This window comes from Equus asinus, chromosome 2 (assembly GCF_041296235.1).
Source record: "Equus asinus isolate D_3611 breed Donkey chromosome 2, EquAss-T2T_v2, whole genome shotgun sequence".
Classification (NCBI taxonomy): Eukaryota; Metazoa; Chordata; class Mammalia; order Perissodactyla; family Equidae; genus Equus; species Equus asinus.
In genome coordinates, this window is record NC_091791.1 from 48,672,396 (window position 1) to 48,696,758 (window position 24,363).

General features: G+C 34.7%; 1 protein-coding gene across 2 annotated transcripts in view; it reads right to left on the reverse strand.

Annotated features, from left to right (window-relative positions):
• Positions 1–229: 229 nt before the first annotated feature.
• IPMK (inositol polyphosphate multikinase) overlaps positions 230–24,363 on the reverse strand; it is a 37,786-nt gene continuing 13,652 nt past the window's right edge. Inside the window, exons 2-6 of one of the 2 annotated variants that reach the window (XM_014852972.3) lie at positions 22,097–22,182; positions 16,930–17,026; positions 12,820–12,992; positions 3,279–3,360; positions 230–1,758 (exon numbers count right to left, since the gene is read on the reverse strand). In XM_014852972.3, the coding sequence (XP_014708458.1) occupies positions 1,136–1,758; positions 3,279–3,360; positions 12,820–12,992; positions 16,930–17,026; positions 22,097–22,182 (1,061 nt within the window). In that variant the 3' untranslated portion in view covers positions 230–1,135. Of the gene's footprint in view, positions 1,759–3,278; positions 3,361–12,819; positions 12,993–16,929; positions 17,027–22,087; positions 22,183–24,363 lie in introns of both variants that reach the window. The other variant, XM_014852971.3, reaches the window with a different exon arrangement.

Here is a 24,363-nt window from a genome sequence, read left to right on the forward strand (position 1 = left end):
TAAAATTTCTCTCTTGAATATGATATAAAACTTTTGGGTGAAATAGAAGCATGGATTTAGATATGCACCAAACCCTAGACGATGCACTAATTTACACATAGCACTTTTGGTAACACTCACAATATTGCATGTTGTTCTTTCCTGCTTATTAGAATTCTGAGAAAGACTATTTTTAGCAACATATATTTATACTACTGCTTAATTAAATGGGGACATTTAAATATACGGATTTTAGAAGAAAAAACTCAATATTTATTTAAAGGAGAAATAAGATAATGCTTCAATCACCCACCTTTTTGAAGCTGCAGTTAGAGGAAAAGGTACTATATGGTTTCTAAAACTTTTCACAAGGTAGTACATTTTCCCATAAAGTAAAGATTTTAAAACAAAACACCTTGTTCCTTGCAAGTTACTTCTCTCTTCTCATCCTGGTAAGTGTAATTACTAGTGCCCTTAATTTCAAGATTTTTGTTGTTGCTGTTGTTGTCCATTTCAATTATCTTTTTCATGAAGTGTAACATTTTGAAATATGAATATAAAGGAAAATTAAAGGGAAAATCTGCTTTTGAAATGGAAAATTCTAAATCATTTCACTAAGAAGCACCTTTGATATGCTGGTCTTAACTTTTAATATAAAACCTAAACAGTACTTATTTCTGAAGTAGAATTTTCTCCAGTTTTAATAACTTCATACATAGCAATACTAAGTATTTCAATCTGTGCTTTCTAGATTTTTGAAAGTGTTCTAATAATGTAATGAGTTTAGATATGGCTCATTGTCAAGGTTGGGTGGACAGAGATTTCCTGATAAATTGGCTACAGAAAATTGAACTCAATGACTGAAAAATGGTTTGTGTGTTGCTTGAGCCAAATACATGTATAAGCCATGTACCAACACATTCCCTGCTCAACATTCCTAAGTTTCTTTATTCTTCATAGTTTTCTAATGAACAAATAATTAGTTTTCCTGAGTAAGATTATAAAAAAGTTAACCCTTCTACCAAAAGTATAAAGACAAATAAAATGTAGACTCACAATACAAATTTCTTACATAGCATTACAAGTATAGAGATATTGACTGCTGCTGCTCTTCATTATGATTGCCCCACCTCTTAAAAAGACTGCAGCAAAGGATTCAATTATCTAAAATACTTTGCAATACAGTAATTAAATGCTTCAGCCCATAGACATATCCCTCATCTACTGTATTACTAGGGAACACATGAGCAAAATCTATCATTCGTACTTCTACTTCTGCAATCTCTTGGCAACCAGTGGGAAGATGGTAGAAAACCTTTTCCAGTTGGGAAAGCACATTTCCATTTAAATGTTCCTGGGACATGCTTTTCCATCCATTGTCTTGCTCTACATTTTCAACTTTCAATGAAGTCTGACTGTGATGCTTTTTTGAATACATTTTTCTGTGACGAGCATACATCTTGGACAAGCTTTTGCCTACTGACGACTCTATTCTTCCATTCACTGTGGAACTTAACACATGAAAGTTATTATTGTACTCCAGTACGTCCGTGTCTGCAAGTTGTCCTTTGGACAAAAACTTCTCTGCCAAAGTTCTGTCATTTGATTTTGTAGTAGATGGCTGAGATGAACCTTCATAAACAAACAGTAATGAACTTGCATAAAAGTTAAGCTGCTTCTGGCTTTCAAACCACTGCAGAATATTCTTAATCTTCTGAATGCTGGCAGCAATGGCATCTTTTCTTAAGCAGAATCCATTATGAAAAAACTTGGAGACTCCTATAAAAAGGAAAATATTAGTATTATAGTGAAATAGCTATCACTTGGGAAGTAAACTCATCTTAGATATAATTCTTCAACTTTTTCCCATCACTCCTTGAAATTAACTGAACAGGTAAGAATTCCAGTCAGACACAGAAACTTGGACCTCAACTTAATTTCTGGTGAAGATGCCCTTACTAGAAAACATTTAAATGACACTTAGGTAAAGTGAAAGACTGTATTCGGACAAAAACATTTACTACAGGTAGACTGATGGTTTATTTCTCTCTATACATATTCTCTTAAAGAATATCATTCCAACATTTGTTTCATTTGCTATTGTGAAAGATTTGATAGTAAGATTACTTGTTTGTTAGAATAACACTCAAGAACTAATCTAAAACCTAGAGTTAAATCGTAACCATTTTTAATGGTGTCAACAGCCCATTACCAACATACCAAACTGTACCTGTAGTAAGTTTTTTGTTTTCTATAGCACTGATTAAATCAGTCTTTTCACAAAAGTTATGCTCACTTTGGGGATCAGCACTACTCCAGGTTGAGTATGTTATTCAAAATTGACTTTTAAATGTTTAATATATCAGATTATTAGGCCTCTTTTAAAATTACCTATGCCTAATTTATCATAATTGGGAATTTATGGGCATACATAATTTGATTTTTGTTTTTAAATAGCTTATTCCTCCACTCTGGGATAGAAACTGCTAAAAAACATTCAGATTAGCCTGGAAAATATTAATCAAGAGTCAATTGGACTATTATCTTGCTATTGATTAAGTATACCAAGGCAGAAACTAATTGTTAAGATCACACTGTGGATGTTTGTTTTCTATACATAAAATAAAAATTATTCTTCAAACTCCTTACACTATACGTAAGCTCTTCCTCATCTTAGGTAGAGCTAAGAATAAACTCCTAATAGAATAGTATTTCCAGAAATCCAGGATATCATTTCTTTTGTAATGGCCATAAATATTTTAGAAGCATATATGTTAACAGACTTTATTTAAACTACTTTTAAAGCCACTTGTTTATTCATTATGTAGCTTATATAGCTCAACTATATGAAGGAAATTTCAATAAAAATACATCACATGCTATAACACACATTTTAAAGTGTGTTATAAAACAAGCAGTTTTAATATACTATAATCTATATTCTATGATTTCAAAGACAATCTCTAGTTCCAGTACTTGAACTAGATGGTTGGTTCACAGATATCCATTACTTTTTTAAAGTATATTAATAAATAAAAAATGAATAAAAATGTAAAAGAGGGCCATTCATGGACCTATGGTTTTGGTGTATCATGAACCAAAGATTATGATTAATCTAATTCTGTGCATCTAAGGTTTATTTTTTTTAAAGTTTATTTATTTATTATTTTTTGTAAAGTTTATTTATTTATTTATTTATTTATTTATACCAACAGAGAGTTAAAACTGAAATCACTTGAGAATTATTGTGACAACCATGCAGTAATACAGGCATTGAAATATGGTTTTTCAATCCTTACCATCCTTTAGAGTTTCTTTTGTTAAGCTTCTTCCATAGTGCTGGTTTTGTGTTTCATAGGTATCAGAATGAACATGATAAACCTGTCAGAAAAAGCACTGAATATTAAAAACTAATATTCCTTGACCATGTGGAGTTTACCCTAGCAATGCAAGGATGGTAAAAGATGGGAAGATCTATTCATATATTTCATTCTAATGGATCTAAGAAGAAAATCACATCGTCACATCAACAGATGCCAAAAACTCATTTAAGAAATTTATATCCACTAGTGATGAAAATTCTTTAAAAGGGAAATGAATATTCCCAATATGAAAATTATCTATCTCAATCCAACAAAAATTAGTTTCAAGTTTAAAGTGGAAATAAGGAAGTATCTGTCGTAAAACACAAGAAACTTCCACAAAAAGTATTCTCTTACAATGTCTTCCATCATCATTACTATCTAATATTGTTCTGGAGTTTCTAACAAATGCAAATAGACAAGAGAAAGAAATCAAAGATGTAATAATTTGGAAAGGAGGAGACAGAAATATTACTCTTTGTAGGTAATAGTTATATACTGTAAAATCAAATGAAAAACTAATACAAACAATGAAAACGAAATGGTGACTGAGTACAAATTAGTAAACAGAAAACAGCTTTCATATATACAAATAATTGGTTAGAAATTGTAATGGAAGATCCCATTTACAAATGCAACAAAAAAGAAATAAGACATAGAAATAAACTAAATAAATGTATGATCTTTAAAACAGTCCTAAGACATACACACAAACACACATCCATGTTCTCAGAGAGGAAGCCTCAACATCATAAAAGATATCAATTCTACTTAAGTTAATCTCTACTTAAAATGGGATTATAATAAAACACTGACAATTTTTAACCATATAAGCTAATTCTGAAGTTCATACAGAAAAATAAGAATAGCCAGAAAAAATCGAAATAACGTTAGCAACGAGGGACTAACTTTGCCATCTTACGAGACATTAAAACAAACTTATTTTTTTCCAACTTAATTGAGGAATAAATAACAAACATAACTGTACATATTTAAAGTGTACAATGTGATTATTTAGTATACACAGACATTGTGAAATCATTACCAAGATCAAGATAATTAACTCCCATCTCGTCACATAATTAACTCGTTTCTTCTGTGTGTGTGGGAAGAATGCTTAGAATCTACTCTCAGTCAATTTCAAGTTTACAATACCATAATTATTAAATATAGTCACCACGCTGTACAATAGATCCTCAGAACTTCTTCATCTTATAACTGAAAGTTTGTACCCCTTCACCTACATCTTTCCATTTCTCCCTCCCCAAGCCCCTGAAAACGACCATTCTATTCTCTGTTTCTATGACATTGGCTTCTTTTTTGATTCCACATAGAAGTGATACCATACAGTATTTGTCTTTCTTTGCGTGGCTTATTGCATTTAGTAAAATGCCCTACGGGTTTATCCATGCTGTCACAAATGGCAGGATTTCTTTCTTTCTCATGGCTAATATTTCATTGTGTATATATACCACATCTTCTTTATCTATTCATCTGTGGACAGACACTTAGGTTGTTTCCATATCGTGGCTACTGTGAATAATGCTGCAATAAACAGTATCTCTCTGAGATACTGATTCTGTTAAAATATATTTTAAATACATATGACAAGTTTGTATGTTATGATATTTTAAATCAGCAGAAAAAGATTAATTATTTATTAAATGGTGTTAGTATGATTAAGTAGTGATCTGGGAAAAAAAAAAGCTGTATTTACACTTTATGCAAGGATCAATTCCAAATACATCAAAGATCAAAATGCACAAAAGGAAATGATACAAGTGCCCTCCCCCCATCAACATGAAAGAATCTTTGAATAACTGATAACTAGGAAGGTATTTCCAACCAAAACTCAGCAATTTCCACCACATAAAATATTTAAAAAATGTTCACAGTGTTTTTACCATGGAGAAATCAAAACACAAATAGACAAACAGTATTGGAAATTTATGACAAACAAAGGACATATATACTCTTATGGGAAAATAAACAAAGGACCTGAAGAGTTCACAAAAATCAAACAGCTCTCAAACATACCAGGACCACAGCCCTCCCCAAAACTGTGACAACCAAAAATGTCTCCAGACATTGCCAAATGTCCCGCTGGGCAGCAAAAGTGCCCCTGGTTCAAAACTACTGCTCTGTATCCGGCAGATGCTCATATCTACCAAAATTATAAATGCACATAAGCCGAGCAATTCCCCCCTAGAAACTTATCCCATAAATATGCTAGCTTACTGGTGGAATGAGGTAGGTCTCTGGTTACTCACCTGTAATAGCAAAAGATTGGAAACAATCAAAGAATCCATCAAAGAGAACTGTTCAAATTATGGCATGATATGTTAAATGGACAAAAAAGGAAGATATGCAACAGTGTTCAAAGCAGGATTTGTGATAATAGAACACATATCAGCAGTACCTGTTTTTCTGTTTTTGGTGAGGAAGACTGTTGCTGAGCTAACATCTGTGCCAACCTTCTTCTATTTTTGTATGTGGGATGATGCTACACCATGGCTTGATGAGTGCTGTGTAGGTCTGTGCCCAGAACCTGAATCCACGAACCCCGGGCCACCAAAGTGGAGCATGCGAACTTAAGCACTACACCACTGGGCCACCCCCTGTAGTACTTGTTTTTAAATGTGTAACATACCTCTGGAAGGATACGCTGGAGAAAAAAATAGAATACGGTATTCTCTGTGGAGGGCGACTTCTCACTCTGCATATTTTTATATTTTTTGGAGTTTGAACCATACAACTTTGTAACTTCTCAAATTTTAGTTAAATACATTTTTAAGAAGCATTAAGAATATATTAACTTAACAAATTGATATTTTGTAACTTCCAGTTTCGCACAGCTAATTATCATCTATCTCAAATGCTTCAAGTCATTGGAAAAGTTCAAATACAACCATGTTCTTATATACACATACAGCCCATTAAAGAGAGACAATTTATCTTTAAAAATTGTTACTATGAATGGAAGAAAGCACTTTATAAACACCAAAAATTATATTTGATTACAGGAAAAAATGTTCTTGTAGGAACACTTAAGCACATCCAAAATGTTTATAAAACAAAAACAGAAACAACTTATGTTCTCTATACACATAAATATGTTTAAAGGAGGATTCTCAATGTGATATAGGTGTTACTTAGTGCTATGGTGGTAATCATATTGCAATATGCAAATGTATTAAGTCAACCTGTTGTACACTTTACACTTACACAATATGTCAATTATGTCACAATAAAAAGGATGAAATTGAGAAAAATAATAATCTGAATAAATTACAAATCTGAATAAAAACAAAAAAACAGAAAATTTTCAAATCATAGTCATATAAACTACAAACCAGGACATGCACCAAAAAAAAGAGGATTCTCAAAATAAAAAGAGTCACCATTCTACTATTCAGGGGTATATTATCTGAGCTAAATTAAATTTCACATATGAGAATCTAAATTTCACATATAGACTAAAGCTAAATAGTTTCAGTTTACTGATATTATTGATATTTGTTGATATTCCCTCTCCCTCTATTTATTTTTACGTTACTAGTTAAAGCTAGAATGGTAAGAGATCTGAGAATTTGTCCAGTCTCTACCTACTTCCCAGCCTTGGTCAGTAGCAAACATATTTCTTTTCTTTTTTTTTTTTTTTTAAATGCATTTTTTTTTTTTAAAGACTTTATTTTTTCCTTTTTCTCCCCAAAGCCCCCCGGTACATAGTTGTGTATTCTTCGTTGTGGGTTCCTCTAGTTGTGGCATGTGGGACGCTGCCTCAGCGTGGTCTGACGAGCAGTGCCATGTCCGCGCCCAGGATTCGAACCGTCGAAACACTGGGCCGCCTGCAGCGGAGCGCGCGAACTTAACCACTCGGCCACGGGGCCAGCCCAGCAAACATATTTCTAAATCAAAATTTATACTCCCATCTTGAAAATATGTAAATATGTAGCAAAAAAGGTACCTAATTTTTTTTTAATGGAAAGGAAAGCTGGGAGACACGAGTAGGACAGAATGACAAGCAAAAGTAAGCTCCAGCACTTACTGGATCATATTTCACTATATAAGTTGATTATTTTATAGGAACTTATGTCAGGTGCAAACAAAATGAAATATCTTTAGTGAAATACATTTCATATTAAATCAATTCATGGGAAGGAGAGATTTGAAGACAGTGACTCAGTATTATAAAGAAAAAAGATATACAGAGTGATTCTGATTTTTAGATAACGTGATCAATCAAGATCAAAAGAGAAGTATCAAGTAATCAGGAATCAGTGGTTAAGAAAGGTTATTTCTCTCCAAAGGGTATTTCTTTGTCAAAAATTTAAGTTGTCACAAAAAACATACAGAAACATCTAAAAATTAAATCATTCTAAAGTCTTAATTACATGTTTTAATTTCAGGTGAATTTCTACAGATTTTATTTCAATAATAAATCCCTATAATTACATAGAACATGTCTTCAGAGTCAATACAAAAATTGGAAAATTAACCATGTACACAATAGTTAACTCTTAAGGACCCTATTTCAAAAAACCAGTAAGTCTCAAAGCAAGTTGCTGATATACTAACTTCTCTCAAGTATGATCCTTTAAGACAATATACACTCCACCTAACCATATATGGTATGCTCTAGTCACCTTGCATAAACTCCTAACAGTTCACAATATGCTCTGCTTCTTCTTGGTTTTCTAGCTATTATTTTCCCTTGCTACCAGTTCAAAATACCACCTTTTCCAAAGTCACTCTATACCCCTCCTCTCTTGACTTCCTTTCTCTTATAGGCCCTATTATGTTTCTATCTCTTTTAAAATACATATCTTAACAAATCTTCTTATTCTATCAATGGTGTCTTATCATCTACCCCATGTTGGGATCAAGGAAATAAGAGTATAATTGCTGAAAATCATTTAAAAATAAAGAATTCCCAAATCAGCACAGAAAATCAGCAAGTTATTCTGCCCACGAAATTTCTTTCACTACTGGTTAAACATAACAGAAAACTATTTAAAAACATGTATTTGGTGAACCTCCGTCTACTCAGTGATATCCAAGGTTTTTTTATTTAAAGGCATGACTGTCCTGGGGGGAAACTTTTAAAATTTGGAACTTCAATTCTAAAATTATCCAAGTCTATCTTTATTATTAGTCTATAAACCCACTGTGATTAAAAAATTCAATGAATTTATCACCTACTAAAGAAATAAATCATTTGAAAAAATTAATCCTAACATTACTCCTGTGAAAATTCAAGATTTATCTCCCAATCTGAATATTCCAGAATTGTATAATTAAATCTATATTCACATTATCATTTTATTTCACACTTCAATCATGCCTTTTCTCAGATAAGTAAACAATATGTAATTATAAACTGTCAAATACTATATAAAGGAAGATATGAGAACAAAAAGAGGGGAACCCAAATTGGCCTACAGATCCAACATAATCCATACCAAAATCCTAGCTGGCATTTCTTTGCCAAAACTGACAAGTTGATCTTAAAATTCACGCGGAAATTTAAGGGACTCAGAATAGTCAAAACAATCTCAAAAACGAAAAACAAAGTTGGAGGTCTCACAATTCCTGATTTCAAAACTTACTCCAAAGCTACAGTTAATCAAGTTAGTGCGGTTCTGAGAAAATACGTGCAAATCACATATCTGATAACTGGTTAATATCCAAAATATAAAAGTACTCATATAATAGGAAAAAAAACCAATTTGATTTAAACATGGGCAGAGGAACTGAATATACATTTTTCCAAAGAAGGCATCTAAATGGCCAACAGAACATCAAAAAGTACTCAACATCACTAATCATCAGGGAAATGCAAATCAAAACCACGATGAGATAGCAGTCACAGCTATGAAAATGGCTATCATCAAAAAGACAAGAGATAATAAGCATGTGTTGGTGAGAATATGGAGAAAAGGGAACTCCTCGGCACCAGTGGTAGAAATGTAAATTGGTGCAGCCACCACGGAAAACATTATGGAGGCTCCTCAAAAAAATTAAAAATAGAAATACCATATGATCCAGCAATTCTATTTCTGCGTATACATCCAAGGAAATGAAAATAGGCTATCAAAGAAATATCTCCATGCCATGTTCACTGCAGCATTATTCACAGTAGCCAAGATACGGAAACAACCTAAAGTATCCATGAATGAATGAATGGATAAAGATACGGTATAAAAATATAATGGAGGGGCTGGCCCTGTGGCTGAGTGGTTAAGTTTACGCACTCCGCTGCTGAGGCCCAGGGTTTCACCGGTTCAGATCCTAGGCGCAGACATGTCACTGCTCATCAGGCCATGCTGAGGTGGCATCTCTCATGCCACAACTAGAAGGACCCGCAACCAAGAATGTGCAACTGTGTGCTGGGGGGCTTTGGGAAGGAAAAAAATTAATAAAAAATAAAAATACAATGGAATATTATTCTCAAGTGAAGGAAATCTTGCCATTTGTAACAACATGGATGGACCTTAACTGCATTACGCTAAGTGAAATAAGCCAGACAGAGAAAGACAAAAATTGTTTGACATCACTTATACGTGGAATCTAAAAGAAAAGTCAAACTCATAGAAACAGAAAGCAGAAAAGTGGTTGCCAAGCACTAGAGGATGGGGGAAATAGGGAGAAGCTGGTAAAAGGGTACAAACTTTCAGCTATAAGATGACTAAAGTCTGAGGATCTAATGTAAAACATAGTGACTACAGTTGATAGCACTGTATTGTATAATTGAAATGTGCTAAGAGAATAGAACTTAAATGTTCTCACACATACACAAAAAAGATAGATGTTAGGTGATGGATGCATTAATTAACCAGATGGGGGGAATGTATACATATATCAAATCACCACAATGTACACTTTAAAACTTTAAATATCTTACAACTTTATATGTTAATTATACCTCAATAGAGTTGAAATTTAAAAAAAAAGACAACAGTGTGGTACTGGCATAGAAATAGACAATCTGGATCAAAAGAATAGAACTGAGAGTCTAGAAATAAACACACATTTATGGTCAATTTACTTTTAACAAGGGTGTCAAGACCGTTCAGTGAGGGAAAGAATAGTCTTTTCAACAACTCGTGCTGGGACAACTGGACATCCATACGCAGAAGAACGAAGCTTGACCCCTTCCTCAAACCACACCAAAAAATTAACTTCAGGGGCCAGCCCTGTGGTGTAGTAGTTTAAGTTCAGGTGCTCTGTGTTGGCGGCCTGGGGTTCATGGGTTCAGATCCTGAACGTGGACTTGCACACTGCTCATGAGGCCACGCTGAGGCAGCATCCCACATGGAAAAGAGAGGGAGACTGGCACAGATGTCAGCTCAGCGGCAATCCTCCTCAAGCAAAAAGAGGAAGATCAGTTAAGATACTAGAGTCTGGAGAGGGATAATGGTGATAATGGGACTCAACAGATATTTGGGAATTAAGATTGATAGGATTGATGGATAGCTCTGAGAGGTGATGGTGACTGTAAGGTTTCTAGTTTACAAAACTGAATGTAATGGTGATTTCTAATTTATTGAGATAGGGAATAACAGAAATTTGTTGCTATGTTATGTTTGTTAGTTTCCAAGAGGGATGTGTGTGTCAGTTTTTTATGTATTAATCCTAAATGTCTTTAAGTTATCTAAGTAAAATGTCTAGTAGGCTGTTAGCTATACAGATCAGGAGATCAAAGAAAAAGCAGAGGCTGAAGATATACATTTGGGAGTTATCAATGTAAGTGAAACTGAACCACTGAAAACAAAGGACACTGCTTAGGAAGAAATAGAAAGAAAAGAGAGGGAGGCAGTAAAATGGAACTGAGCAGAATATCTCAACATTTAAAGAATAAACAGAGAGAAATGAACTGGCAAAGAAACCTGCACAGTGGCCTTTGGAAAAAACCAGGCGAGAGTGCAGTGCCATGGACACAAAGAGGAATGTTTCAAGGAGGACCAAGTCAGCCTTGAAGGCTGCTTTTCTAAGTGACATAAGGTAAGTAATGAAAAATACCATTTGAATTTAGTAACATGGAGATATCATTAGGGACATCTTAGTGAGAAGCCAATCTGGTGGCATGATGGAGCAGAAGCCATATTGGATTGGACTGAAGAATACTAAGTGGAAAGTAGCGAAATGGAAATAACTAATTTGGTTGTGAAGGAGAGGCAAATTAAATCCACCGCTGGAGAACAGGGCAGGGTAAAGGTAGGTTCTGATGTTTTGTTTTTTAAAAAATTGAGAGTGATTTGAACATATTTAAAGCAAAAAGAAAAGAGTAGAGAGAGACAGAAGTTGAAGATATGAGAAAGACAAGAGAGAATCAATTGTGTTAGAGGTTTCTGAAAAGGTGGGAGGGAATGAGATCCAGAGAACAGAGAGAAGGGCTGTCCTTAGACAGGAGGATAGAAAATTCTTCAGTGTGACAGGAAAGAGTAGAGAGGGAATGAAAGCACTTGCAGGTTAGGCATGTACATCTGTAAGCAGGAAATTAAAGGAAATCCTGTCTGATGGCTTTCATTTTTTCTGAAGCAGAAGGCAAAGTCATCTGCTAAAAGTGAGAAGTAAAGTGGAAAGGTGAGAGATTTGAAAACAGTGAAAGTTTAAATAGTTGCCCACTCAGATTCCTGTGGAATGTTTATTCCTTGTTTGTTTTAACATTACTCCATTACCCTTTTTTCTCTTTACTATATACCCACATTTAATTACAGTTTCTAAAATGAAATACTTGTATCAACAATTTCTTTAGTTTATTTACAATCAGAATACCAAATTCAACTGTGCTGTTATAACCATCACATTAACAGTTCATCTATAACGCTTCCTATTAACTCTCCTGCTTAAAACTCAAAAGACTCATATACCATCTTACATGAATTTCAAAACTACCCATTATGCTTATATAGTTAAGCAGACATGAGAGTGAGGTCATTTTACACCATCTACCCCCAGTAGACCCATCAGATGAGTGCAGTCACAGGAGGGACCCTAGGGGAGACTAGCAGAATTGTCCACCTGAGCCCAGCTCAAATTGCCAAACCACAGAAGCATGAGCAAATAAAATAACTGTTTTAAAGCACAATCTGAAACAGTGACCTAATTTTTAATTTCCTTTTTCTATTTTAAAATATATAAAAATTACTGAATATATAAACAACACTTTTTTCATGCAAAAATCATAAATATCACATTTACTTATCATAAATTTTGTACCTAAACATAAGCTTGTTTAAAACATTCATTCATCTATTTAATAATCACATATTATATGTCAGAATCATTCCAGACACTGACCATGTTATCAGTGAACAAAAGAGCTAAAAATCTCTGCTCACATTGGGGAGTGAGGGACAAATCAATTCCAAATATATTATCTTTTGATATATTAGTAGTATAATGACATCTGTAATTTTTCAAAGGAAAAACATGTAAAGAGAAATGTGTGCATTATATTAATAATCACTCTTACCCTCATGCCAAGCACCAAGAACCCAATCTCTTCCATTAACGGGTACTTGCTGACCTGTTGCTGAATCTTCTCAGAAGAGGCAAAAGGATCATAACTTTTTCGCCCTATCTTTACATCCATTATACAGGGCTTACTAAATTTATGGGTCACATCTTCCAGTTTTAGGTATAAATCTGTTATTAAAGAAAAACCTTAATTAGTATTAGGCAAACACACTACTACTCAAGTAATTGTCAGGTGAAAACAAAATGAGGAAATCATCTGAGCATTGAGATCTTTGCTGATTTTTTTTACAGTCATCATCACTGGAAATAAATCTAAATACAAATTCTCTCTGAAAAACGCAATTAGCAAATTATTTCACTAGAATAGAGCTTAATTTGAAGTAGGTCAATCTTGAGATTCAGTAATTTAAATGATCAAAGACATTTTATTGCAGGGGAGCCTCACTTATAAAGCAAGGCCACAGAATGGATATCTAAGGACACTTTTTGAGCTAGGCCCCTCTGGGTAGAGTGGAGCAGTACTTTTCAATTTTTAGGTGAACAGACAATATGTTGTAAAACTCATCCAAAAAGTCCGACAAACTAAGCATAAGATAAATGTTCTATTTGGAATGGTTTAGTTCATTCTGACCAAGGTCAAGGAAATAAACTACATTAATATGATATTCGGAAAATAATTACGATTATTTGATCTGATGTAACTTGCAAGTAAAGACAGAATTTTACATATTAAAAAAATGGAGAGAGTTTTACATATAAGTACATATATATGCATGTGTGTATTTGTGTGTGTATAAATCATAAAGATAGATAGTAGAATAACTGGACTGACTTTTTTAAATTCTCAAACACTCTGTTTAGGACAACAGATTCTGATGAAGCCCATCTGTCAGAGGTCCAAGGACCAGCATTTGTGAACCTCAGATCTAAGACAGTATTCTGCAATGCTTAGTCTTGGCATTTGCAAAATAAATAGAAGGACATCTACTTTTCATAAATACATGGAGCTCATTACAAGAGGTCACACTGAAGAGAAATATAGTTAAGTTTAAAAGGCTACGTCCACAGAAGATAAATCTAGCATTTATCTATTAATTTATGGAAAGTATATATATAATTTCTATAGTTTCTTAATTTTTTGAGGTAAAGATCCTGAAAATAACTACCAGGTACTTCAAAATATACCACTTCATGGCTGGTTATAAGCAGACTACTAAGTAAGATTTTTCAGTGGCTTTACCAATGACATGGTTAGCATGCTCAAAACATTTATATACTTCATGCTGTTGATGATAGCACAAGATTACACAACGTTACTATGAAGGAAGGAAGCTTTTCTATTTTACATATATTTTCAACTTAAATATATATAATTAAATATTATCCTAAATATAAATTAAATATACTTATATCGTTTTATAATACATTAAACATTAAAAATTCCTATAGATGGGCCAGCCCAGTGGCGAAGGGGTTAAGTGTGCATGTTCTACTTCTTGGTGGCCCAGGGTTGGCCGGTTTGGATCCCAGGTGCGGACCACCGCTTGGCAAGCCATGCTGTAGTAGGCATCTCACATATAAAGTAGAGGAAGATGGGCACGATGTTAGCTCAGGGCCAGGCTTCCTCAGCAAAAAAAAGAGGAGGACTGGCAGTAGTTAGCCCAGGGCTAACCTTCCTAAAAAAATAAAATAAAAATTCCTATAGCAAATTTTCTACTGCTGAAATATAGTCCTGACACTCTAAGAAAGAGAGGCAGAAAATTCCCCAGTATCAAAGGAGAAAAAACGGAAACATCTGAAACATTGTGGAAAAATCAAAAGACCTACAAATAACTAAATAGTAAAGATAACTAGTTCCTTTAAAACAAAGACAAGGGAGAGGGCATTTAGGGAGTTGAAGGAAGACTTATTTAGATCCCCTTAATGAATATCGCTGATTCTATAAATTATGAGAATATGGGTTCCAAGTTTCATCAGGCTCTTCCCCACCATATCTAGAAAGTTTACTAAGTATTGGCTACCATCTTCATTTCTGAACCTCTCAAAAAGGAGAAAAGACCAGGTGAGGATCCCCTGCCCAACTATGAAGCCAAACGGAAAAACAGAGAAGGCTTTGCTCCCACTTTCCCCATCAATCACCAGCCACTTCTGAGCAACAGAAGCTGACAGTAGGAATCACAAGTACAGAACTTGAACCTCCAAATCTGGGGCAAAGAGGGAGGGAGATAACAGACATATATGCCAGCTTATTTTAGTCCATGCTTCCTGAAGCTTGACTGGTAGCTAGATCCAGAACCCCACCAATCAATAAGGCTGGACATTACATCTGAGAAGCCTAAATTTGCTCAAACCTACTTGAACATATACATTTCTATTCCTCTAAAAAACTATCAATAAAAGCCTTTTGATAGTATGTGTACTAGGCATCTGTGTTTATACACAGGTACAAATGAGATTTAACATATAGAACTAGCCCAAAATCTTTAAAAATAATTGCCAACAAATGTTTTATCTTAAAAAGAAAAAAAAAATCCTATTGGTCATGTTCTAAAAATAGTTACAGGTGATGATTGTGCAACTCTATGAATACACTAAAAACTGAATTGTACTGAATTGTACACTTTAAATGAGTGAGTTTTATGGTATGTAAATCATATCTCAACATAAGTTTATACTGAGATAAGCATATCTCAATGTAAGAAAAAAGTTTCTGTGCTCCGCCTTAGCGACCTGGGGTTCGCAGATTTGGATCCCAGGCAAGGACCTACATACCACTCATGAAGCCATGCTGTGGCAGTGTCCCATATACAAAATAGAGGAAGACTGGCACACATGTTAGCTCAGGGCCACTCTTCCTCAAGCAGAAACAGGAAGACTGGCAACCAATCTTCCTCACCAAATAAACAGATAAATAAAGCTGTCAGAAAAAAATTTTTTAAAAAAACACATTGGTCAGCACATTCTTATGCTTCTCTAAAGTTACAATAATTTGCTGAACTGACAGTACTTTCTACATTTTACTACTTTGGATTATAAGAATTTACCAAGCTTTATAAAACTCTACCCTGAGCATATAAGAAAAGATGCCCAAATAAAAAAAGAAAAAAAAAAGGGCCAGGAAATAAATTACATTATTACTCTAATACTAAAGCTCAGCTCACTTTTTAAAAACATTATTGACTGATTATTAGCTAACTGGGGACAGTCACAGGCAGACACCATGATTCACTACTAATGCAACTTGGCAAACCCTGTGAATAAGCAGAAGGAAGACAAAGAAGTGAAGCAAAGAACAAGCTCAAACTGGAGCCCTCTTCTCTCCTCATTCTCAAAATGTGGTTCAAGCACTATCCACATCAAAAAAACTTGCAGCTTTTATTTAACAAGTATATCACTAAACGCCAACCTACAGCTACATAATCAAAATGTCTGGGAGTTGAGTCTATTAATTTGCATTTTAAGAAGCCTATGGGTTATTCTTAAACTCCGTCAAGTTTGAAACTCTTCTCCATTCATGAACCTTCTTCAATTAAGTAGTCAAGCTGCTTGTTTAATCAAATTCTCTCTGCTCTGTCAAAGGCCTTGAAGTGGCAAATACTGCTTCAATATTAACTAATATTAAGAGAGAGAAATACTGTGACCTACATAGATCATTTTGTCTCCTAACTACGAAACTTACCAGTATTTTTTAAAAGACTGCAATTTAAAGCCTGGAGGTGGAGGATGAAGGAGTGGGTAGGAGATAGGGAGGAAATTATGCAAAGAAAATATTTTTCTTGATTTTTTTTCCTACTCAAAATGAGAAAAGAAACTGCCCAATAAACAAGGAAAAGAAGGACATCTGTAAATTGATACAGTATTAAGTACCAGTATACATTATTTTCATTCAATCGTAAGATTGGCCATTAATTTGTATGTATCATTTAAGAAACTGGTTATGAAAAGCAAGTGTTAATAAGTTTTCTTTAATGAAGTAGAGAAGGATTAGAAAGAAAAACACATATATATTCTTTTTTATACTACTAGGCTTAGTTTTATATAAAGACTTTTAAAAAGCCACTCTCATGAATTAAGATTAAAAGATAGATTTTTAAGAAAAGATTACCATTTGGTGCAGTGGGAGGTGACCAGATACCATAATATTTTGGCAAATATTTTCGTAGCTCTAAAAGAACACCATCAGTACAATCAGCAGCATAAACCTGAAACAAAGAGAAATATAACATTTGCATGTTAGCTTTCTTATAATGCTTTATAATTGCTATATATTTCTCAAATAAAACAATACTGTTGAATCACAATTTATCTGGTCTGAGTTTCAATTTGGAAGTAAATTTGGAAAAAGCAAAAAAAAAAGATTACTGTGCGTCTCCAGTGAAAAACTGTGTGTTGTTTAGAGCAAGGTCTTCTCGGTTACTTAACTCTAGGCTTTCACTATCCTTCAACTATTTTAGAACTAAGTAAGTTGTAGATAACTCTTAGCAAATACAAAATAATTCTTGTTCATAGACATGCAAATAAATTCTGGCCAGAGGAGGTTCAATTGGTGTCTCTCCACCACCCCCAAGGGATGGGGGAGTTTAGTGTCCATTTGATCACATCTATAAGCAAATTGTGATTTTACTTTTTTTAAAAAAGTTATCCTTTAACTTAACGTTAAGTCTAATTATAGCTCATTTAATTCCTTCATTTATAACCAGTAAGAATTTTAGAAAATACTAGAAATGTTCAGATATCCTGGAACTAGGGTCTTAGTTTTTTTCCTAGAAGAGGAAACAAATATTTTTGTCTTAAAAACAACTTGTAAGACATCTTAGCCAATGAAATTTCACCAGATATGGTCTACCTAATTATCCAAAACCATTAAAGTTTACTGGTATAAAATGCTTATGAAATCTTAGTATTTGCATTCTAATTATATATATCAAACCATGTCAAGTAGTTACATACAACATAACTTTACAGAATAAACTCAAGTGTGGCAGAGACTCACCAAATATTCATATGGTACGTTGTATTTCCCAGCCTCCCCTACTGAAATGTGAGCAGAAGTGATATTAGTCACTTCCAGACCAAGGTAATTAAGAGCAGGGTGTACCTTATCATCCCTCTGTTCCTGGCACAATGACAATGAGGGCAGTGTTCATGATGACATAAAAACAAGATGGAGGAGCCAAGTATATCTCTATGTACTTACCTAAAGAAGTCCATGAAATATTTATAAGCGAAAAAGATAAAAGAACTGGAAGAGTAGAGAAGTAAACCTTCTCTTCTTATTTTAAATATAAATTTCTTAAAGTACTAGGACTGGTATTTACTGCAACATGCCAGACTTTCTACCTAAAAATGTAAGATAAAATTAACAAATATTTCCTTAAATGTATAGCTGAGCTCCCAAGAAAGAACAGAAACTAACAGGGATCTAAATAAAGAGGAAACCAAAAGCGTTAAGCTGAGCAGTGATCTGTGGGCTTCACAAAGGTCCACTATGAAGACTTGAACCAAAGGATCTCTGAATTTAGGGACCAGGCATACATGATGATAGAATTACTATACTGAAAAAGGGAGAGCAAATAAAAATCTAAATAGTGAACAGTAAAAACCTTGGCATCCCTCTCCATTCCCCTACCATTACACTACAAGAATGCTGGTGGCCAAACTGATTGAGAAAAAGAGAGAAGCAGCAAGTCAAAATATCAGGAATAAAAAGTGAGTCACAACTAGATTAGCAGAGATTTTTTTAAATACTATGAAGAACTTTGCCAAGTGGTCAATTTTGTATAAAAATATAATCTAACTATTTTACCATCACATTAACAAATAAAAAATCAAGACATTTAAGAAACTAAATCACTGGTTAAAAATATATCCCTTCCCAGGAAAGAATGAAAGGAAAAAAGAAGGATGGACAGGAAGAAAGAAAGAGACAGAGACAGACCACACGCTACTCTGATGAACTTATACTTAAGTTTTATCAAGACTTTAAGGAAAAGATTTTTGTTTTAAAAACAACTTGTAAAACATCTTATCCAATTAACTCTCACCAAATATGGTCTACCTAATTATCCAAAACCATTAAAGTTTACTGGTGTAAACTTTGGATAAATCCTTATCCGATACAAACTCTTTCATAAAATAGAAAAAGAAACACTCCTCAACTCATTCTATGAAGCTAAAAGAAACCTGATATCAAAACCAGACAAGGAAAATAATAGTTTAATCTCATTTATGAGCATGGCTGGAAAAAATCTTAAATAAAACACTAGCAAACAAAACCCAGTAATATGCACTATTATAAAACAAATAAAAAAGACATGTCCAAGTAAGTTTTATTCTAAACTTAATACTAGAAATCTATTATGGCATTTACCACATTAACAGATTAAAGGAAGAAACTCATATGATCATTTCAACAGATACAGAAAAGGTAGCTGAAAAGTATTCAATACCCATTCATGTTTTAAATTGTTTCTTGAAATAAAAATAGAAAAAATTCTGTCTATCTTCCCCTTTCCCAAGAAGCTAACTCGAATCAACTGCATGACAATGGGTGGGTCCCTTGCCCTCTTGCCATTGTCTCTTACTGGTGCAAGAGATGGAGGGTAGAAGAGTTGACATCAGGTTATTTACTTCTCTAGTTCCCTCCTTATTAGTTCATGTCTTCTCACAAAGTTAGCTTCCTGGGTTTTAGTAACCACTCCCTCTCCTTGCCCTTTCGGCCCAGGGGTGGTATAGCATTATCTCTTGCAGGTGGCCTTAAACTCTGACTGCACCTTTGTAAACAGTCCTTTTATTAAACTGACAGAAAGCACATTTATTTCTTGACAGAACCCTCACTCACACAAAAGGCAATTTCCTTAATCTGCGCAGAAGTAGCTATCAAAAACTTAGAGTCATACTTTAATGGGGAAATGTCAGAAGCACTTCTGTTAAATGAGAGGAACATGCCCCCATCATTACTTCAATGCAGGACTAGACTGGAAGTCCCTGAGAGAAGTAACTGGAATCAAAAGGGACAAACAAAACTTCCAATCACAGAAGATATAACTGTCTATACAGAAAACAATTAGAATTGTTAGAGAAGCTCAGATAAATACAAGTTAATAAGAGTTCAGTAAGATTACTATATGTAAGAACACTCTAGAAATATCTATTTCACTCATATATTAGCAATCATTGGAAAACGTACTTCAAAAGAATACTGTTTACAATAGAAACAAAAAATAAAGTACCTAGAATAAATTCAACAAATTATGTACAAGACTTTTACAGAATAAATATAAAATACTTTCTTCAAAATAAAGGCAGTGTGGAGAAGTTAAACGCATATTCTACAGCTACACTGCTTACATTCAAATCCTGAGGCCACCATTAACTATTTGAACAATCTTGGTCAAGTTATTTAAACTAATCATGCTGTAGTGTGCACGTACCGTATGGTCATGCAACGCATAACAACGCTTTGTTAACAATGGACTGGATATACGACAGTGGTCCTGTAAGATTAGTACCATATCCTAGGTATGTGGTAGGCTATACTATCTGCGCTTGTGTAAGTACACTCTATGATGTTAGCACGACCAGGAAATCGCCTAACGACGCATTTCTCAGGACGTATCCCCGTCATTAAGTGACACACGACTATATATAAAATGAGGATAATAACTAACAGTGCCTAACTCACAGGTTGTTGTGAGGATTAACTCAGTTAATATTGGTAAAGCATTTATAGCAATACTTGTTTTTCATTTTAGCTTGTATTGTTTTTTTTCACTTGCACCTAAATTTAAGAGCTAAAGCTATAAAATTCTTAGAAGAAAATAGCGTAAATCTTCATGACCTTGGATATGACACCAAAAGCACAAGCAACAAAAGAAAAAACAAGATAAACTGGACTTCAAAATTTAAAAACATCTGTGCTTCAAAAGATACTACCAAGAAAGTGAAAAGACAATCCAAAGAATGAGAGAAAATCTTTGCAAATCATAGATCTGATAAGGGGCTTATATCTAGAATATGGAAAGAATTCCGAAAACTAAATAAACAAGACAACCCAATGAAAAAATGAGCAAAGGGTCTGAAGATACATTATTCCAGAGAAGATATAAACATGGCAATAAGTACAAGAAAAGATGCTCAACATAATGAGCCATTAGAAAAATACAAATCAAAACAAACCACAATGAGATTAACACTTCACACTCACTCAGATGGCCGTTAAACAAAGCAAAACAAATCAAACAAGCATTGTTTGTGGAACAATATGTGGAACTCTCACATATTGCTGATGAAAATATAAAATGGTGCAGCCGCTTTGGGAAATAATGTGACAGTTCCTCAAAAAGATAAATGTAGAATTATCATATGACTTAGCAATTCCACTCCCAGGTATATATCCAAAGAAAATGGAAACAGGAACTCAAACAAATACTTATACATGAATGTTCACAGCAGCACTATTTACAAAAGCCAAAAGATGGAAACAATCCAAATGTCCATCAATGGGTGAATGGATAAACAAAATGTGGTAGGTAAGTACAATGGAATATTACTCAGCTATAAATAGGAACAAAATACTAATGCTTACTTTAATGTAGATGAACCTTAAAAACATTACACTAAACAAAAGACGCTAGACACAAAAGATTACATATTGTATAAGTCCATTTATATGAAATACCTTGAATAGGCAAGTCCACAGAAAGCAGATTGGTGGTTACCAGTGAATGGGGGGGAAGGAAGAATAGGGCATCATGGCTTAACTGGCACAAGGTTTTCTTTTGTATGATGAAAATGTTTTGAAACTAGACAGAGGTGGTGGTTGAAAAACACTACCAATGTACTAAAAAGTATCCTAGTTATATGGTTAACTAAGATGTTAAGCATGCCTCTTCCCCCTCCCCCACTTTGGTGATTCAACGTACAGATTAGCCTATTTAAGGCTCTAAGAAATCCTGTAGTAAAAACACTTATTTACACTCAGTATTTCTGAGAAATATAAAGTCTCTCAGTTAAGTGTTTTTCAAAATGTAGGTCATCTCATTAATTGAAGTCAATTTAGTGGATCAGAATAAGGATCTTTAAAAAATGAAGTAGAATAGAAAATACTACACTGCATCAGTAAAGATAAGCATTGTATTTCATGAAGCTTTTGTTTCAGTCACATATACAGTATACTAGGACTTGCTGTCAAATGTATTTCTTACTGACTCACCACCAGAAAACAATGAAAAACACTTTGAATACAACAAAACAAATCTTACCTCACTTACCATATTATAGAATTCCAGCTCTCTTGGACCCCTTGGAGGTGGCTGTAACTGTTTCAAAACTGTGCCATCTGGATGTTGCAATATACCTATAAAACAAAAATTGAATACACTTTAATGCTTTAACAATATTGTACCTTGCATTATAGGATAGATTTGTACCTGAAGTTACAGATAAACAACTTTCATAAATTTAAGCTTTTCCTTTTACTTATTTCAGAAATTTTAACATTCATGCAACACATTTCAGTTCTTGTTATACACAAAGCACCAGAAAAAAAATTCTAAGTAGCTTGGTTTTATTATCTCCAACCACTACTCCCCAGTAGCGCTCTCAGACTTTCTAATAAATAGAACATTTATGTACATTTTTATAGAAATTCTTTGGTAACAGACTTTCCAAGAGATGCTAATTTATAGTTAAAACAAGAAGTTGAAAGCAGAAGCATAAACTGATGCCACTTTTATTAGCAGAAAAAAAAATACATGTTAATGGTAGTCCTATATGAACTTCTTACTTTGTAATTTTTTATAAGTTTCTCTCATCTGTTACAAGAAAGCAACTAAAAATTTTTCCTGATTCAGATGCACTATGTACAGCTGTACAGATAGTAGGAGGGCACATAGCCAATGGGAAAAGTGGGGGCTGAAATCAGGCACCAAGCCTGGAGCAGGAAGGGGCACTTTTACAATCAGCCCACTCAAAGCGGGAGCCCTTTCCTAAAGTCATCATATATGTACTAGCACTGGTCCTGTCCCTATACTATGAAGACTCATTCTCAAACTTACATGTTAAAATCTTAAACTTTCATATACTGAGATTTTACAAAATCATGCTAAACACAATAGGGCTCAAATAAATCTATTTATAATTTTGAAATATGCTATTAAGTTTCTATTTCTTTTGGCAAGTGTCAGGAATTTTTAATCATGACAAAAATGCAGAATTTAATCAACAAAAGCAGAAAGTTGCAACTTAAGAAATACAATAATCACGTTTGTTTTAAGACCTAGACACAGAACAGAAAGGAGGTAAACAGTAATCTGTACGGATATAAGGGAGAGTGATGTCAGCATCATGGCAGAGTAAGAGGTTCCCTGTGTCTCTCACCTCTAAACTACAACCAGACAGACATCCACTGAGCACCACAGGATTCCCTAAACAGCACAAGACGCCCAAGAGATCCAGGCAGCTTTATATCTGAAGGTGGGTGGACTAGACCCCGGGGAAGCAGTGGAACTAGGAAAGCAGTCCTCTGCCCCACCCACAGCAGCAGTAACCCAGGACATGGATCCTCACACAGTGGCCTGAATGACTGCAAGAGGAGGCAAGGGCAGCATGGCCCTGGGCACCTGAATGCCTGTGAGGTGGTGGCAGCCCCTCATGCACAAACACCCAGAAGGCGGCAGTAGCAGCCCCATGTGAGTCTGCAAAGTCCAGAAGTAGTGACAGCCAGTGCACGAATGCCTAAGGGGCAGCAACGGCAGCACTGCAGTGCTGCCCCACAACAGTCAGTGGAATGGCGGCAGAGGCAGTGGCTCAACCTGCACAACTGCAAGCAGACAGGGCGGGAGCACCCAGCCCCCAGTGGCAGCACCCTGACACCAATTCCACCAGCAGCAGAGGCTGCATATGAGTCCCTTGGCCCATGCACCCCCACCAGGGACAGCGACACCTGTGAACCCAGTACCCCTGGCAGTGGTACAACCAGCATCCCCAGACAACCGGGCAACAGCAACACAGGTGGTGCCTGGGACAACAGCATCCGAGCCCAGAGAGAGCCAGTGGACGAACACGAGACTCAGGTGACTGGAATCAAATTAACCAAAGCCATATCCAAATAAGAGAAGGTGATATCTACCACAAATGAACTGGCAGAGGATCAATTCATCAGACACCCTAAAGAACTACAGTCACATGGCAGAACAGAAGGAAAATGACAACTTTCCAGAAACCAAATCTGAAGTCCCAAAAGTTTACAATCTAAGTGACAGAGAATTCAAAACAGCAGTCATAAAGAAACTCAATGAATTACAAGAAATTCAGAAAGTTCAATGAGCTCAGGAATAAAATTAATGAACAGAAGGAATACTTCACCAATGAGCCTGAAGCTCTACAAAAACCAAACAGAAATTCTGGATATGAAGAACACAATTAATGAGATAAAAAATATAGAAAACATAAAAAAGAGAGCAGACCCCATGGAGGAGAAACTTAATGAGCTTGAAGATAGAAACACAGACATGATTCAGGTGGAGAAGGAGAGAGA